Source organism: Triticum dicoccoides, chromosome 7A (genome assembly GCF_002162155.2).
Source record: "Triticum dicoccoides isolate Atlit2015 ecotype Zavitan chromosome 7A, WEW_v2.0, whole genome shotgun sequence".
Taxonomy (NCBI): domain Eukaryota; kingdom Viridiplantae; phylum Streptophyta; class Magnoliopsida; order Poales; family Poaceae; genus Triticum; species Triticum dicoccoides.
In genome coordinates, this window is record NC_041392.1 from 495976158 (window position 1) to 495991713 (window position 15556).

The following is a 15556-nucleotide window of genomic DNA, read 5'->3' on the forward strand; positions in this document are numbered from 1 at the left end:
GGGGCGGCGCCCCCTCCTTCCTTCTCTCCCCTTCCTCCTTCCTTCCCCTCCTTGTTGGACTAGGAAAGGGAGGAACCTAGTCCTAGTAGGAGTAGGATTCCCCCCCTTGGGGCGCGCCCCTTGAGGCTGGCCGGCCCCCCTCCTCCCCTCCTTTATATACGGGGGAGGGGGCACCCCATAGACACACAAGTTGATTTCTTAGCCGCATGAGGTGCCCCCCTCCACAGTTTTCCACCTCGATCATATTGTCGTAGTGCTTAGGCGAAGCCCTGCATCGGTAACTTCATCATCACCATCAACATGCCGTCGTGCTGACGAAACTCCCCCTCGGCCTCAGCTGGATCTAGAGTTTGGGGGACGTCACCGAGCTGAACGTGTGCAGATTGCAGAGGTGCCGTGCGTTCGGTACTTGATAGGTTGGATCGTGAAGACGTTCGACTACATCAACCGCATTAGTCAACGCTTCCGCTTTCGGTCTACGAGGGTACATAGACAAACTCTCCCCTCTCGTTGTGATGCATCTCCTAGATAGATCTTGCATGTTCGTTGGAATTTTTTTGAAATACTGCGTTCCGCAACAACGAGATCGCGGAAGAATAGAGGCTTGCGCGGCGGAAGAATTGTTTCGTTGGCTCTGTTGAGGGTTTGGGAATATTTGGGAATTTATGAAACTAGAATTAGGTCAGACGGAGCTACAATAAGCCCACAAGACATGAGGGAACGCCTACCGCCACCCCCAAGGCGCGCCCTGTTGCCTTGTCATCTCCTCGTCTGGCTTCTGGTCCTCCCCTGAAGCTTCTAGGGTCTCTCCTTGTCCAGAAAAAAATCATCAAAAAGCTTCATAGCGTTTGGACTTCGTTTGGTATGGATTTTTGTAAAACCAAAAATATGCATAAAACATCAACTAGCACTAGGCACTAGGTTAATAGGTGATGGGTCCAATTTATGTGATAGTTTTACTATGTATTATGTGCCTACATGGTAGGCTTTGTGGAATTTTACCGCGTCCGCGTACTTATTTTTGTGGATAATCCCTCAGGTGATGTCGTTTGGATCAATTATCCTTTAATGGAGAAAATCCTCAAAAATGGTAGTGGAATCATGCATTTAAGGTGATAATCACTTTCTATAAAAAATCAAGCAAGAAGACCAAAGGAATGGACGTCGCCACACTCCCAGCACAAAAGATGGCGTTCCATATGACCGCGAGCGCCCATATGAGCAGCCGTATGGCGCGCCGCCACCATCGTTGAATCGACTATTTTCACCCCGTCGAATCAGATCATGGATCAGACGCCCAGAGACACTAGAAACTCATCCAGAAGATAGAACCCTAGCCTCCGGAGTTCATTCGGAGGAGGGATTGGCAAAGAGAAGGAGGGGATCCTTCCCACCGCAAGGAGGGGCACTAGTAGAAAATAGGGCTTTGGTCACAGCTCAATATACACATTAGTCCCGGTTGCATTAGTAACCGGGACTAATGTGAGCATTAGTCCCGGTTTGAGCGGCTAAAGGCATTAGTCCCGGTTCAAATGAGACCTTTAGTCCCGGTTTGAGACACGAACCGGGACTAAAGGGTGCGATGCCCTTTAGTCCTGGTTCGTATCTCAAACCGGGACTAAAGATTAGACCTTTAGTCTCGGTTTGAGACACGAACCGGGACTAAAGGGTGTTATGCCCTTTAGTCTCGGTTCATGTCTCAAACCGGGACTAAAGACACGAACCGGACCCTCCCTTGTGTATCGCCATTTCAGTTTTGAAAAAAAAAGAAAATGATAAAAAAAACTTCAAAAAATAAAATCCTTCGAGATGTAGTTATATTACTACATCTACTAGTTAGGAAAATTTAAAAACTTAAATTTGGACATGTTTTGCGAAAAAGTGTTATGAAAAATTCCTGGATTAGGGGGTCCCTGGGCGTCCGGACTATGTGACATGGGCCGGACTAATGGGCCAAGAAGATACAAGATAAAAGGCCTTCCCCCGTGTCCGGACGAGACTCTCCTTTGTGTGGATGGGAAGCTTGTCGTTCGGATGTGAAGATTCCTTTCTCTGTAAACCGACTATGTACAACCCTAGGTCCCTCCGGTGTCTATATAAACCGGAGGGTTTAGTCCGTAGAGACAATCATAACCATATAGGCTAGACATCTAGGGTCAAGCCATTATGATCTCGAGGTAGATCAACTCTTGTAACCCCTATACTCATCAAAGTCAATCAAGCAGGAAGTAGGGTATTACCTCCATTAAGAGGGCCCGAACCTGGGTAAACATCATGTCCCTTGTCTCATGTTACCTTCGATCCTCAGACGCACAGTTCGGGACCCCCTACCCGAGATCAGCCGGTTTTGACACCGACACTGGTTTAAATGAGATCTTTAGTCCCGGTTTGAGACACGAACCGGGACTAAAGATTAGACCTTTAGTGGACTAAAGATTAGACCTTTAGTCCCGGTTTGAGACACAAACCGGGACTAAAGGGTGCGATGCCCTTTAGTCCCGGTTCATGTCTCAAACCGGGACTAAAGACACGAACCGGACCCCCCCCCGGCGTATCGCCATTTCAGTTTTGAAAAAAAACAAAAGAAAATGATAAAAACTTCAAAAAAAAATCCTTCAAGATGTAGTTATATTACTACATCTACTAGTTAGGAAAATTAAAAAACTTAAATTTGGACATGTTTTGCAAAAAAGTGTTATGAAAAAGTAAAACGGCTATAACTTTTGCATACGATGTCGGAAAAAAACGTATAATATATCAAAATGTTCAGCACAAAAATCCGCATCCAATTTTGACGGCCATAGGCCATTTTGCAAATCTTTAGAATCCTCAAATTCTAAAAGGTTCAAAAGTTATGCTCAAATTTCGGTTTTTTTGAATTTTGGTTAATTCTGGTCAAACTATGGTCAAACTAGTTATTCAAGAAGTATTAGTGTAACTAAATAATTATTCAAGAATATTAGTGTTACTAAATAATTATTTTAGTTTTTTTGAATTTTGGTCAAATCTGGTCAAACTGTGGTCAAACTATGGTTAAACGTGTGACTTCATGCTCAATCTAAACTCCTGAGGGTTAATAGGATTGACATCTTACTATTGTTAGGAAAACAACAAGTGGAGACTTGGAAACGAGGGGGAATAGAACCCGAAAGTTAAGTGTGCTCGGGATGGAGTAGTGAGAGGATGGGTGACCGTCCGAGAAGTTAGATGATTTGGAACGATGAGGGGTGATTAGAGACTAGAGGTTAAATTGAGAAGTGATGAGGGATGATAGAGATTAAATTGTAAAATAATTCAGAAATTTGAAAATCAGGAAAAAAATTCAGAAAATTTTTGTAAATTTCCTTTAGTCCCGGTTGGTGTTACCAACCGGGACTAAAGGTGGAGCTCCAGATAGGGGCCACGTGGAGGGCCTTTAGTTCCGGTTCATAACAGAACCGGGACTAAAGGGGGGCCTTTAGTCCCGGTTCCAGAACTGGGACTAAAGGGGGGCCTTTAGTCCCGGTTCCAGAACCGGGACTAAAGGCCCTCTAGAACCGAGACAAATGGGTCTTTTTCTACTAGTGGGGGGCAACATCATCGCCACTATAATTGTCAACCACATCATCATTCACATCCTTATCATCCGCAACATCAAGAACCCTAGTGGATCCTTTGGTGTATCATTTGAATCACTCATCCATGTATTATTACCATTGCTACGACGTTTGTTGTCCTCATGTGTGAGTAGACTCCTAGTTCTCAGGGATATGGATGAACCTTGGTATGTGTAGGATCTGAAACGTTATTGTGGAATGAGATCTCCTGTTGAATGCTTAGTTTAATAACTTCGTGAATGTTGTGAAGGGGGCCCACTCAACATTTATGCCGTGTGGCCACGAAGTATATCACTGTCATTGTAAAGGTTTAGGATGCGGAGGTAATTCGAGGTGACAGTAAAAGCCTACTGCTCCTGGCCTTTGCAATTGACCAGGGAATTACGAAGAACCCTTAGAGAGGCCGCGTCCACGGGGAAACCCTTAATGATCATGAGTTTAACCCTCTGGGGAGACTATGATGGTGGCGTGCGTGGCATGAAGTCTACCATGAGTAGAACGTGTACTGTGCCCGGCTCCGCCTAGCATAATCGTCAACAGTGTCTCAAGTATCCGGTGTATACTATGCTTATGCATATGTGCATTTGAAACATACCAATGAAGATTCTAGACTTCCTGAGAATGCCTTTTTATTATGTTGTTTCACTAGTCATCACAATCCCTACACATCATTTATTTTATGTTATTTAGCCACCAGTTACAACACTACTGAACAATCATTTATATCCGCTCTCACTCTGCTTTAAGTCTACAATTATTTGCAGGCACAAAAATACATAATTCCCTACAAGAGGCAAAAGTATGATTCATGTGCTCCCTGTGGGATCGATACTCTTACTTTGAAAAGGCTACAACTAAACCCTGTGCACTTGCAGGTTATCAAGCTTTTTCTGGCTCCGTTATCGGGGAGCTGAGTGCTTTTGGGCTTTGTCTTAAGTATTGAATTATTTTGTGTCTTAATGATTTTTGCAGATAGAAAGCAACCATGGTCCTTCAAGAGCAAATTTGTCAGGTAGAAGTGGAATTGGTTGCAGGACCACCTCGAGGAGAGAATGTTATATTAGTTGGTCCTGACCTACCTGGCAAAATATATGAGATAAACCCTCGGTTGATTGCTATGGTGAAAGAAAATATATTCCAAGGTTATGAAATTGAATGCCCATATAAGCATATTAAAAAATTTATCTTGCGTGTGGAAATTTTCACTTGCAGGACTTGACTAATGAAGAAATAAAAGCAAAAATCTTTCCTTATTCATTAGGTGGAGGAGCTACTAAATGGCTAGAGCGCCAGCCGGTGAACATCTTGAGGAATTGGCCAGAATTTTTGAAAGCATTCCTTACTTATTATTACCCTCACGGAAAGTCGTATACATTAAGAAGGAAAATCAACAGCTTTGGACAAAGAGAAGGTGAGTAATTGGTAGATGCATATATAAGGTATCGTGAAATAATCTTTGCATGTCTTGAACACCATTATCCTTATTACTTAATTGTTAACTTCTTTTATGGTGGACTTGACTCACAAAGTAAACAAGCTTTAGATCTTGCTTCTAGAGGTTCTTTCCTACGAACTGAAATATCAGAGGCTTGGAGCTTACTTGACATGATGAGGTATAATGCTGAGAATTGGTACCTTTGTTAAAAGGAAAATAGTAAGGTTGATCCTGTTTATGATAGTATTAAATCTTTCCTTATAACTTCAAAAGTAAAAGACTTACGTCATGAGTTAAATGGTGGAACTGACCCCATGTTGTATGTTTTGAAAGATTTTTCTAAGTTCTTGAATTTACCAGAGAAAAAGTACTTGAAACGCAATAGGGAGTCTAAAGCTATTCACATGGTGGAGGCTATAAAGAAGAAGACTACTCCACCTAGAGAAGGAAAGAAGATCATCATAAGTCAAATGGCAGGAAGCCAGAGGGAACCCCTTTAGCTGAAGGGAAGAGGAATGTCAAGTTAGAACAATGTGGGCCTCCACCTTATGTCGATATAGTAAAAGAAGTTGCTACACCTATACCAATGGTGAACAAAGAAGTCCACCTAGACAAAGATACAACTTCTTATCTTAAAGGTTGTACCGAAGGTAAAGATGCAGGTAAACAAATTTTATCATGTTCCTTCAGGTGCAAGTCCTATTTTGGGTTATGTGGCCCTGGTTCCCCAATCAATATTATTCCTTATAGCCTTTATGCAAAAATCTATAATGAGATTTCTCCTTGTACTCTTGAGCCCACTGATGTTGTTATTAAGCTTGCAGACAAAACCGATAGGAAACCTTGTGGTATCCTTAAAGATGTCAATATTATAATAGGCTCGCTCATTTATCCTATTGATATTTATGTACTAATGATCTCTGAGGATAAAGATTGCCCTATTGTTTTTGGAACTTCTTTATGAATGTTGCATGAGCATAAATCAAGAAAAAGTCTATCTCTATGAAGTGGGGAGATGAGATGATCAAATTCCCATTTTCCTCTGTATTATGCAAGCCATATGAAGAAGAAGCTCAAGATAAAGAAGAACAGAAAGTGAATCAATTGGGAGATTCGTCTCCAAACACCAAAGATGAAGTTGAGCGGGTATTGGTTAGGCCTGAATCCTTATTTGAGGATGGAGAGAAGGAGGAAATTGAAATGATAATGGACACTACTCCAATAGTTTGCCCGCGCCTGAATAAAGTCTATGGGGTGCTTGAAAGAAAGGGGGATGAGGAACTATCTCCTCCTACTTTGAAACCCTTACCAAGGGTTGAGGTTTGAATTTATGGATAATACAGAAAGATTCCCTATTATTGTTAATGCCGACCTTTGAGGGGAAGAAAAGGAGAAATTATTGGTGGTGCTAAGCAAGCATCATAAGGCTTTAGGCTACTCAATGAAGGATGTGAAGGGGATAAATCCATCCATTTATTCTCATGCTATCCCTATTGAGGAAGGTGCTAAACCCGTAATTGAAAGCCAACGAAGACTTCATTCGGCTTCCAAAAATGTGGTAAGAAAAGAGGTAATACGTCTCCTCGATGCAGGGTAATCTACCCAATATCTGATAGTAAGTGGGTAAGTCCGGTCCATTGCATTCCTAAGAAAGGTGGAGTTTCTTTAGTGACTAATGAAAATAATGACCTAGTCCCTACTAGGGCCGTTATTGGGTATGGAATGTGTGTTGATTTCAGGAAATTAAAATAAATGGACTAAGAAGGATCATTACCCGTTACCGTTCATAAATGAGATACTTCAGAGGTTGGCCAACAATTCTTATGTTTGCTATCTTGATGGATATTCTGAGTTTTCACAAATACCAATCCAGCCCGAGGACCAAGAAAAGACTACCTTCACCTGCATGTACTATACATACGCATATCGTAGAATGTCGTTTGGTATATGTAATGGACCACCTTCATTTCATAAATGCATTTCTAAAATTTTCCATGATTTTATTGAAAAATTCTCGAGGTTTATGGACAATTTTTCTGTTCATGGTACATCCTTCGATAATTGTCTCTATAATCTTACAAAAAAATTGCAGTGATGTGAAGAAACATGTTTTGTGCTGAACTGGGAGAAGAGTCACTTCATGGTCACATAAGGGGTAGTGTTGGGGCACAGTCTCAGGAAAGAGCATCGAGATAGATCAAGATAGAATTGAGGCAATAGAGAATTTACCTTACCCCCAAGACATAAAATGTATGCAAACTTTCATGGGACATGCTAGTTTCTATAAAAGGTTTATCAAAATTTCTCCAAAATATCAAAACCTTTGACTGACCTCTTGCACAAAGTCATGGCATATTCTTTTGACAAAATTTGCGTGCAGGCATATGAAAAACTAAGAGACGCATTAATCATGGCTCCTACCATCCAACCTCCAAAGTGGGATGAATCCTTTAAAATTATGTGTAATGCTAGCAATTATGTTGTTGGAGCTGTCCTTCACCAGCGAGATGATAAAAAACTTAATGTTGTCTTTTATGCTAGTCGGAGCTTGGATGAGGATCAAATACATCTAGCTACCACTGAGAAAGAGTTGCTTGCCATTGTCTTTGCACGTGATAATTTCCGTCCTTACATTATTTTCTGGGATGTATGTGGTGGGCGCCCCTGAGAGCCCTGCCCGACGCTGCTGGGTTTTTCTACGCCCGCCTATGATAGGCATTCCTGCAGTAATGTGCTTTTCTTTTCTTTTCACTGAGTTGTACTACCTCTGTCCTTGTTTATTGGTCCCCTTCGCATTTCGTGCCAGATTTTAATTATAGATTTAACTAGCAAAATATTAATGCATGTACCCAAAAATAATATCACTGAAAGCTACGTTCAAATACTCCTTTTTTTTGTGGATGTACGTTCAAACATTATATCCTTTGATTCCTTAAATACGAATCCAAGGATATAATTTTTGATGGCATGCATTATTATTTTGTTAATTAAATCTACAGTCAAAAATTGACACAATATACTAAGGAGATCAATAAACAAGGACGGAGGTAGTAATTGCTATGAAGCCAACCCTCCTCATTTTGGACTATGTTGACTTGTATTTGGGTGTAAACCCTAGCCGGCGGTGGCGTGCTAAACTACTTTTCCCTTTTTTCCCCAAGCAATAGAACCCTGGGCCAAGCTCTCACTTCTTTCTGAAATTGGTTGATTTGAGTGTTAAATCCAGTAGTTCATAGCCCGGGGCTTGACATGGAGGGAGTAGGTCGGAAACGGATGATGCCAATATACCTGGAATGGAAGACGCGCTAGAGGATACAAAGATAACCGAGCAGGGAATGTAGTTGTACTTAATGTTCGGTGTTAAAACTGTTGCTTACCTCAAACTTTACAGGTATTCAAACAGAAGGAAAATATCTGATCTTGAATTCCTCTGAATACAACCACGACGGATATCTGACGCTCAATACTAACCCTGTACTGCACATATTCACATTCACTAGAGATATTTGAACTTGTCGCTATTTCATACATCTAGGCATCAACCTGACTACTTTACATAAAGAATAATGAATACAATATACAATTGAAACTTCTATCTAACAAACTACGGACAAATCATCTGGATACTACCCGTATGCTGGAGGCATGCCGCTTCAAGAATGAGCTCAGTTGGTTCCACAGGGAAATTTGGGAACCGAAGAGCCGCACACTAACTGATTTCTTGGACCCTGTCCTAACAAACTCCAGCTCCCTCGATACACCATGTTCTTCAAAGCTGGAATCTTCAAGAAATGGGAGGTCAACTGAACCCTCAGACTCCACATTCTTAAGCCATCCTCGGAGCAAATAGTTTATAACCTGACCAAAGAGAAAAGATCAGCGTTCATCATCATTGAAATGGAACTCACTAGCCATGACTGTAAACCCCTGTTGGTGTCACAGCTTTGACTTCACGACTGGTGTAGTTTCTAACAAATTAAAGACCCATGACAACGTAAAATTTGCTTTGGCTGGGCGGCGGACTTGGTAGAGCGAGGCTGGGCGGCCGCCCTACCTTGATTTTTGGCACGAACAGTTATACCTATATGCTGCGTATGAATCGTGCCTAGCTGCGTTAGTTAGAAAATCCTGCCCCGCCGAGAAGAACAGAAGAACGATGGAAGGGCTGGTTGCATCGTGCACATGGGCCACGTTATTTGTACCCAGCCCGTGATCTCATATCAACGCACGATTAATTAGCCAAGTATGTCAAGCAACGCGCACACACGCACGCCGCGGGACACGACTGCACGAACCTTGTAGCGTGAGCCAATGGGCAGGGCAGGGGCCACAACGGCGGCTGAATTTGACGGCGGCAAGAACCACATGGGATCCACTGATCCAGGCCAACCTGCTGGATGTAGGTGCGCAGGCACGGCGCAAGGCGGCGCCGCTGGAAGTTGCTGACTAGGTGGTGCGGCTGGATGCCGTCGCTGCCGGTGAAGGGGAATTGGGAAGGAAGAGGTATAAATTTCTAAAATGTCTGCATTTGTGTATAACGCGAATTTGTGATTTTGAATTTTATAGTTAAAAACGATTTTCAAACTATTTTCGTATTACATCATACTTTTAGCACACTATTGAGTTCGCCCCACCTCAAAATTGACCCATCCTCCGCCACTAGTTTTTTTTTCGAAAAGGGGGACTCCCCGGCCTCTGCATCAGAACGATGCATACGGCCAAATCCTCCGCCACTAGTTAGGTTACCGAAATATCTAAGACTTGACTTAAGCCTACTAAACTTCGAACTTGACACAATGTTGCACAATAGGGCAGGTTCATGAGCCTCTAATGTGGTATAAATTTATGACTTGCGGGCGCATTGTATTATATCATTGTTAATTTCCTAGTGTGGCTGACTAGTGGGCACTATTGGTCCCATCCGTTGCAAATATAGAAGTGTAGGTGTGAAATGCTCCGCCACTGCTTAGGTTACCGAAATATCTAAGACTTGACTTAAGCCTACTAAACTTCGAACTTGACAAAATGTTGCACAATAGAGCAGGTTCATGAGCCTCTAATGTGGTATAAATTTATGACTTGCGGGCACTATTGTATTATATCATTGTTAATTTCCCAGTGTGGCTGACTAGTGGGCACTATTGGTCCCATCCGTTGCAAATATAGAAGTGTAGGTATGAAATATTATGTTTACAGAGTACAGTTCTGTGAATGGGTTGCTTGAGTATAGTTTTGAAGTGGCTGCTTAAAGTATAGTTTTGACAAAAGAAATGTAGTTCGGTGATATTTACTATAAAAACAAAAGGCAAAATTTACAAACATATTTTTATATTTTATTTATTCGAACTCGCTTTAGGTTTAAATTTGAAGAAAAAATTGACGGATAATGCACAGGTCCAGCAAAGATCTTCTCAAATTTTCGGATTGTTAACTGTCGATTTTAAAGTTACATGTTTATAGCATGATGGTAGTTTGCTCTAGATATATGTTTGTACCTTCATGAACGATCAATGGGAGTATATTGTATAAATACAAGGGGGGGACTATAATTTCTACACAGCATGCGATAGTTACCTCAGGAACCTCGTCGTGAGGACAGTGACCGGCAGGGCTGATTTCATAATAGGGTGCTTCTGGCACCTGCTGCTTGACTCTGATACCCCAATAAGGTGTAACCCAAGGATCTTCTTTCCCATACATAAGGGAAATGGGAATGTCCTGCTTTTGGCACCTGCAGATGATCAGTGTTAAAGTGGAAACTGATATTTGTAAGCAATAGAGCCATTCATCAAGTTGGGTTTTCCATCTCACCTAGATAGTGCCTCCTGAAAGGATATCTGGCCCATTGGAGCAAACATAATGGAGGCAAATGATGCAGCAGCTGCTGGGTGTTCTGTTGTCTCTATAATACGTGAGAACACCTTGTCAACATTTGTTGAGTGATCAGCATATACTTGCCTGAGTATCTTCTGTATACTTCTTGGGTCGCTTATCTTCTGCCACCTGTATCACAAGGGATCAATGGGCTATCCAATTTGTAGGATCCAATGCATGGATAACAAACATAATTCTAATGATCCTATAATTATGCATAATAACCATGATATCCTAGTATGTGGAGAGAAATAATAGTGCAAGAATTTCAGTAAATTCCAGGCAGAAGTTCATGGTTTATATGAGTTTTTTTTTTTGCAAGAGCTGAAGATGTCAACTTATTGCTAAACCTTCCATGTTAAAGGTTCAGGTAAATCCTGCACATACAATGCAAAAGGCATGAATCCCATAAAAAACTACAATCCATGAATCCAGCTTAGTGAACAAAAAACGTCAAGGCCCAATAATTAACAGCAGGGTAACTTTAAGATAATGCAATCTGCGTGTCGATGTTCTGAAACCTAATAAGTAACACATACACTGTTTCAGTAAGTTTCCTCACAACTGATGGAAGAGGAAATGTCCCAGCCCATGGAAAAATCTTTGACAAACGAGGAGATCTTGCAGGATTAGGAAGGAAACCCCAAAATGGCGTTGCATTAAGCAACGTGACCCCCTTTACAAGGTGTGGACTGGATGCAGCAAGATATAGAGCAACAAAACCTCCAAGAGAGTTTCCCACAATATAAACTGGTTCACCGATAACCTGCAAGAGGGTTATAAACTTAAGAGTAAGAAAAATGAGACATAAATCCAACAGTTGAAGATATATGTCGCCAAACTGGCTGTGAATAGCAAGATTCTAAATAGTATGATAACAAAAAAAGAAGTTGTAAGACTGACATAACAATCCTTGGAGACACATTAACATTTACAGCCAGCAAAGTTGAACCTGTTAACTCAAAGATCAGTTACATTCCCAGGACCTTTCTTACTCGTATGACCAAAAACCAAGAAACATTCACCAAACAGGAATCAATACATCATTTTGCTTTCATTAAGAATAGCGAGCACCAACGAAGACTTTCTTTTTTTGAAAAGGAGGTGAACCCTGGCCTCTGCAACATTGCGGCGCACACAGCCATCAAGCACCAAAAAAGATGATCACATAGTGTTCCAACTGGAACATTCGCGAGTAAGGAAGAACTCGATTATGCAACCATGACAGAGTTTGAATATACATGATATATGTGATTCTTGACCAGACCACCATAACAACATTTTCACAAGTCTATGTATAGATGTATAGTATTAAGAAATACCTAGATAATCAAATTATCCTGGAAATCCATTCTTGGTATCCGTTACCACTTGATGATCTAACAACAACCACTCATGATGAAAGTAAAACAGCTAACTTGCTCCCTAAAAAAACTAACTTGCTAATTATTTCAGGACTTCCAGAGAGTGCAAAGCACACGAAGATTTGTTAACTTGAAAGACATATTAGCACAAAGCCAAAAAGAAGACTGGATGAAACAACAAATATTCCAAAATGGTACCTCTTCAATGAAATGCTGGACCTGGTCACGCCACAAGTCTACAGAGTACACCAATTCATCTGCCCATGGTTGCGAATCTTGTCCAAAACCCCAATATGATTCCTCATCCTCCTCCCCTGCCATGGCCTTAGGAGCAGGGTCTTCACACGGCAATGACATTCCCTGTCCCAGAAAATCCATCGTCCACACCTTGTAATCACGGCCAAGATCCATCAATTGCTTCTCAAAATGGAACGTGCCCACCCCAAAACCTGGTAGAAAAAGCACTGCTGGCGCCTTGCTATTCTTGGTGCCAGACTTCTCGTAGTATACCGTCAGCTTCGGCTTCCACTCCCACAAACCAGTGCTGATTTGAGAACTGTCTGGCCCTTCTGGCAGGCCAGGAATCGCCACTTTCTCGATCTGGCCTACCTTCTTGGAGATGCCCTGGAGGGCAGCATCGACATCGCTTACACCGAAGCTGCGGCTGACATTAAGCTTTCCTGAATCACCAGGATTTGAAGCTCTCCCAACACAGAGAACTGAGCTTTTTCTTGGCCGAGCAAGCTTGGTATGCCGCGGACCAAGACCAGTGCCGAGAGACCTCCGCGCACTGGTAGGGGTTTGATGAAATGCCAAGCAAGAGTGACTGGAAGAAACCACTTCCATGGCCGCTTCCGTAGCTAGCACACCGGTTCTGCAACAGAGGAGCGAACAAAATTTACAGAGTTGCACAGGAACGAAGAATTCCACAGGCTATATGGGATGGGGATATGGTCGGAGAAATGAAAGCAATACTTTTGCCGTCATATATGAGAGATCCAGTGGAGTTAAGCTAAACAAGGATCCGAAACAACACTTCGATTCAGCAGTTAACAACTTAACTGAATCCGACTCTGACGAATGACCGATTGTATGCTAATTACTCTGACAAAAGGCAGCACCAGATTGGTACCATTTTCTTACACGAAAATGATAGGTACTGTATGAACAAGCAGGGGCGGACCTAGCGTTAGGCATGGGAGTTCAGTTGAACTCAAATTTTCTTTCGTTTAAGCATGACTTGGACTGGATGGCTCACGTGAAAAAAGGAAGAACGCCAGAAAAAAAACACTGTAAAAAACAGTCGGAGCAAGTTAGGGTTCCTCACCAGCAAAAGGAGTCGGTCCAGCTCCGGTTGGATCTCCACGCCACGGCAGCACAGTAGAGCGGAGGAGGAAGAACACCTTCCAGGTGGCGTGCTTCAGTGCCCGAGGCGTGTTCGGCGGAGAACGGAACAGATGTACTAGTAATGAAGGGCGAGGACCGAGGGGGGTAGTTTTCATCTGGAAGGCCTTGGTGCACCATCAAATTCTTGCGTTCAGATCGCTCCTACCGAACCCATTTTGCGTCCGGGTAACTCCTACCTCCGCTTGTCTTCTTCCCCCTCTCCACATCCCGCTCCTGGCTCCGCAGCTTCCAACCCCGTCTCCCTCGAGCCTCGACCACTCGTTCTTCCCACTCTCCACGGAGATACCCCACCAACCCGTCGGAATATCTCATGGACGGCACGGGGTGGAGCCACCTGTCTTGTACCGGAGGTTTGCCGCGCATAATTATGCACGTGTTCTTCACAGAACATTCACACCCACACAGATGATTCCACAGTCAATACTAGTATCTCCAGCATCTAGAAAACGAGTACCTGGAAAAAAAAATCTTACAATTTAGAACAACGCTAATGCTCACACGTGTGGTGGAAGCGAAACCCGCCCACACGCCTATAACACACCGACCGCGTCACGTCACCGTATGCATGCATGTGGTAATCTTTTTGGATTTTCAGTTTTTAAAATTTTTTATCTCTTAAATGAAAAATCTAACTGAAGATCCGTTTTCACCATTAAATCACTCGCGACGAGATCTTCGAAACTAGATCTTATATCAATATATTTTGACGATTTTTTTCAGGTTAAAAGTTGTCATGTCTATTGCACATGAATTGCCATGACATTTATATTGAAGTTGTCATGATATATTTCAGCTATTTTCTTTTATATTTAAAAGTAGATTTTGACATTTATAAATCGGGGAATTAAGAAACTAGACTTGTCATGAACCATAAACTAAAATTGCCATGATACATGCACTTAAAATTGCCATGGTTCATAAAAAATAAGTTTGATGGTCAAAGCACTGGAGTTGTCATCATCAAAATACTAAAATTGACATGCTCTACAAATTGAAATTGCCACATGGCAACTTTAGTTTAAGCACTATGGCAACTACAGTGTAAACATCATGGCAACTTTTGGGTAAAAAAATTCATCGAAATATATCAACATGGGGTCTAGTTTTGAAGATCTCGCCGAGACGGATTTATTGGTGAAAATTTAATTTAATTTTTTAATTAGGAGATAAAACATTTTTAAGCCAAAAACCAAAAAGATTCATGTTGATGTCATCTGCTCACATGTGGCAAAATAAGTGGTAAAGTAGGCGTGTGGGCGATGTGCAAGATGCTACACGTGTGGGCGTTAGTTTTTTCCACAATTTAAACATGTTGTGGAATCATCTGCTATAACCGATCAGTTTTCTGAAAAAACAAAAGTCAGTAGGACAGCTGGTAAGATTTCATTGAAGAAGAAGAAGTCGATGGTCTACGGGCGGATGTTCTGTGCAGTTTGGGTTGTGATTGTTTGGGTCCTATGGCGTTGCGGCTTCCGTGCAAGCGGTGGATGTCGGGCAGCGGCCCTAGAGGGTGGTGATGGCGGGTTGTGCATGACATGACAGATAGGTGGATGTCAGGGTGTTTGCCTCTTTCACCATCGAAGTCGGCGGGAGGGGGGCAGTCTTGCTCCTCCCATAGCGGCTTGGTTTCTCTCCCCATAATAGGCGGTGATGGTGGGTCGATGTGTTTGGCATTGTGTTTTGTCTTGGGTCTCGTCGATTTGGCGGGCATGGGAGTCTTTATCTCATTTGTATTTGGTTTTCATCCGGTTGTCCCTGATAAGCTGGACAACTATGTTCTTCCATAAGAATAGACAGAGCTTCTGCCAATTTCTCAAAAAAAACACTGATGGTTGAATACAAATGATCAAAGAATAAAAGGATCCAAAAAGACAAAATAA

General features: G+C 42.2%; 1 protein-coding gene across 1 annotated transcript; it reads right to left on the bottom strand.

Moving 5' to 3' along the window:
* Nucleotides 1-8384: 8384 nt before the first annotated feature.
* On the bottom strand, nt 8385-13920 carry LOC119328272 (pheophytinase, chloroplastic-like). The gene is made up of 6 exons (XM_037601287.1): nt 13597-13920; nt 12468-13143; nt 11445-11671; nt 10843-11034; nt 10606-10762; nt 8385-8889 (listed from the first exon to the last, which is right to left on the bottom strand). The coding sequence occupies exons 2-6, from the start codon at nt 13113-13115 to the stop codon at nt 8647-8649; spliced, it is 1467 nt and encodes a 488-aa protein (XP_037457184.1). The 5' UTR covers nt 13116-13143; nt 13597-13920; the 3' UTR covers nt 8385-8646.
* Nucleotides 13921-15556: the final 1636 nt, after the last annotated feature.

What these genes read in the sequence shown, in the direction of transcription:
- LOC119328272 (XM_037601287.1), bottom strand. Translation starts at nt 13,115, where the DNA reads ATGGAAGTGGTTTCTTCCAGTCACTCTTGCTTGGCATTTCATCAAACC. An exon ending in TCCAGCATTTCATTGAAGAG is followed by an intron (nt 11,672 to 12,467) that starts GTACCATTTTGG and finishes ACCCTCTTGCAG; the next exon opens with GTTATCGGTGAACCAGTTTA. An exon ending in TTTCAGGAGGCACTATCTAG is followed by an intron (nt 10,763 to 10,842) that starts GTGAGATGGAAA and finishes GATCATCTGCAG; the next exon opens with GTGCCAAAAGCAGGACATTC.